This window comes from Lottia gigantea (assembly GCF_000327385.1).
Source record: "Lottia gigantea unplaced genomic scaffold LOTGIsca_2348, whole genome shotgun sequence".
Classification (NCBI taxonomy): domain Eukaryota; kingdom Metazoa; phylum Mollusca; class Gastropoda; family Lottiidae; genus Lottia; species Lottia gigantea.
Window position 1 is genome coordinate 7,537 of NW_008708674.1, and position 880 is coordinate 8,416.

An 880-nucleotide genomic window follows, 5' to 3' on the forward strand; every position below is an offset into this window, starting at 1 on the left:
GGGATATTGGGGACATCCTTTATTTGAAATGTAAGATTTAGACTTTTCCCTCTTTTTTGAGATTTTGGGTGGCCCTGAAAAGGGCCGTTTTTTTGTGTATTCTAAATAAATCGCTAGATTTATTTGGATGCAGCCTTCTCGGATTTCTTGGGTAAGAGAACGGCTTGGATGTTGGGGAGGACACCACCTTGAGCGATGGTTACTCCGGACAACAGCTTGTTCAATTCCTCGTCATTTCGGATAGCCAACTGTAAATGTCTTGGAATGATTCTGGATTTCTTGTTGTCACGGGCAGCGTTACCAGCCAACTCGAGAACTTCAGCAGCCAAATATTCCAAAACAGCGGCTAAGTAGACTGGGGCACCAGCTCCGACTCGCTCGGCATAGTTTCCCTTTCTCAACAGACGGTGGATACGACCGACAGGGAACTGTAATCCAGCCCGGGATGATCGGGTCTTGCTCTTTCCCTTTACTTTTCCTCCTTTTCCTCGTCCAGACATGATGTGAATTTAGTTAGTGAGACGGTGTCGTCGTGCGAAAGTCTAGTAACTGAATGAAGCGAACGCGACGACTAAAAACACTATTTATACTCGAAAATGGAGTCGAAAACTACGGTGCTCACTATCAAGTCCGCGCTATTTCACGAGAAAAGCTTTCGATCCTATTTTTCGACTCCATTTTCGAGTATAAAAGGAAAATTTCGCGCGTGTTCACTACACTACACACTACTACATAATTAGTTCGACACTCGTACTGTGAACAACTAATTAGCTCTCTCTCTAGTCTGGATTGGTGAAATTGGATTAGCGGATTACTGTCAAGTATTAATTAAGTATAACTCAATTAACTTTTGACACCTGCCACTAATTTGTGAGTTCGT

The 880-nt window shown here is 43.3% G+C and overlaps 1 protein-coding gene across 1 annotated transcript; it reads right to left on the reverse strand.

The window, feature by feature from the left end:
* Positions 1–119: 119 nt before the first annotated feature.
* LOTGIDRAFT_147368 (hypothetical protein) lies at positions 120–500 on the reverse strand (the record flags this gene model as incomplete). Its single annotated transcript, XM_009055152.1, has 1 exon — positions 120–500. The coding sequence occupies one exon, from the start codon at positions 498–500 to the stop codon at positions 120–122; it is 381 nt and encodes a 126-aa protein (XP_009053400.1).
* Positions 501–880: the final 380 nt, after the last annotated feature.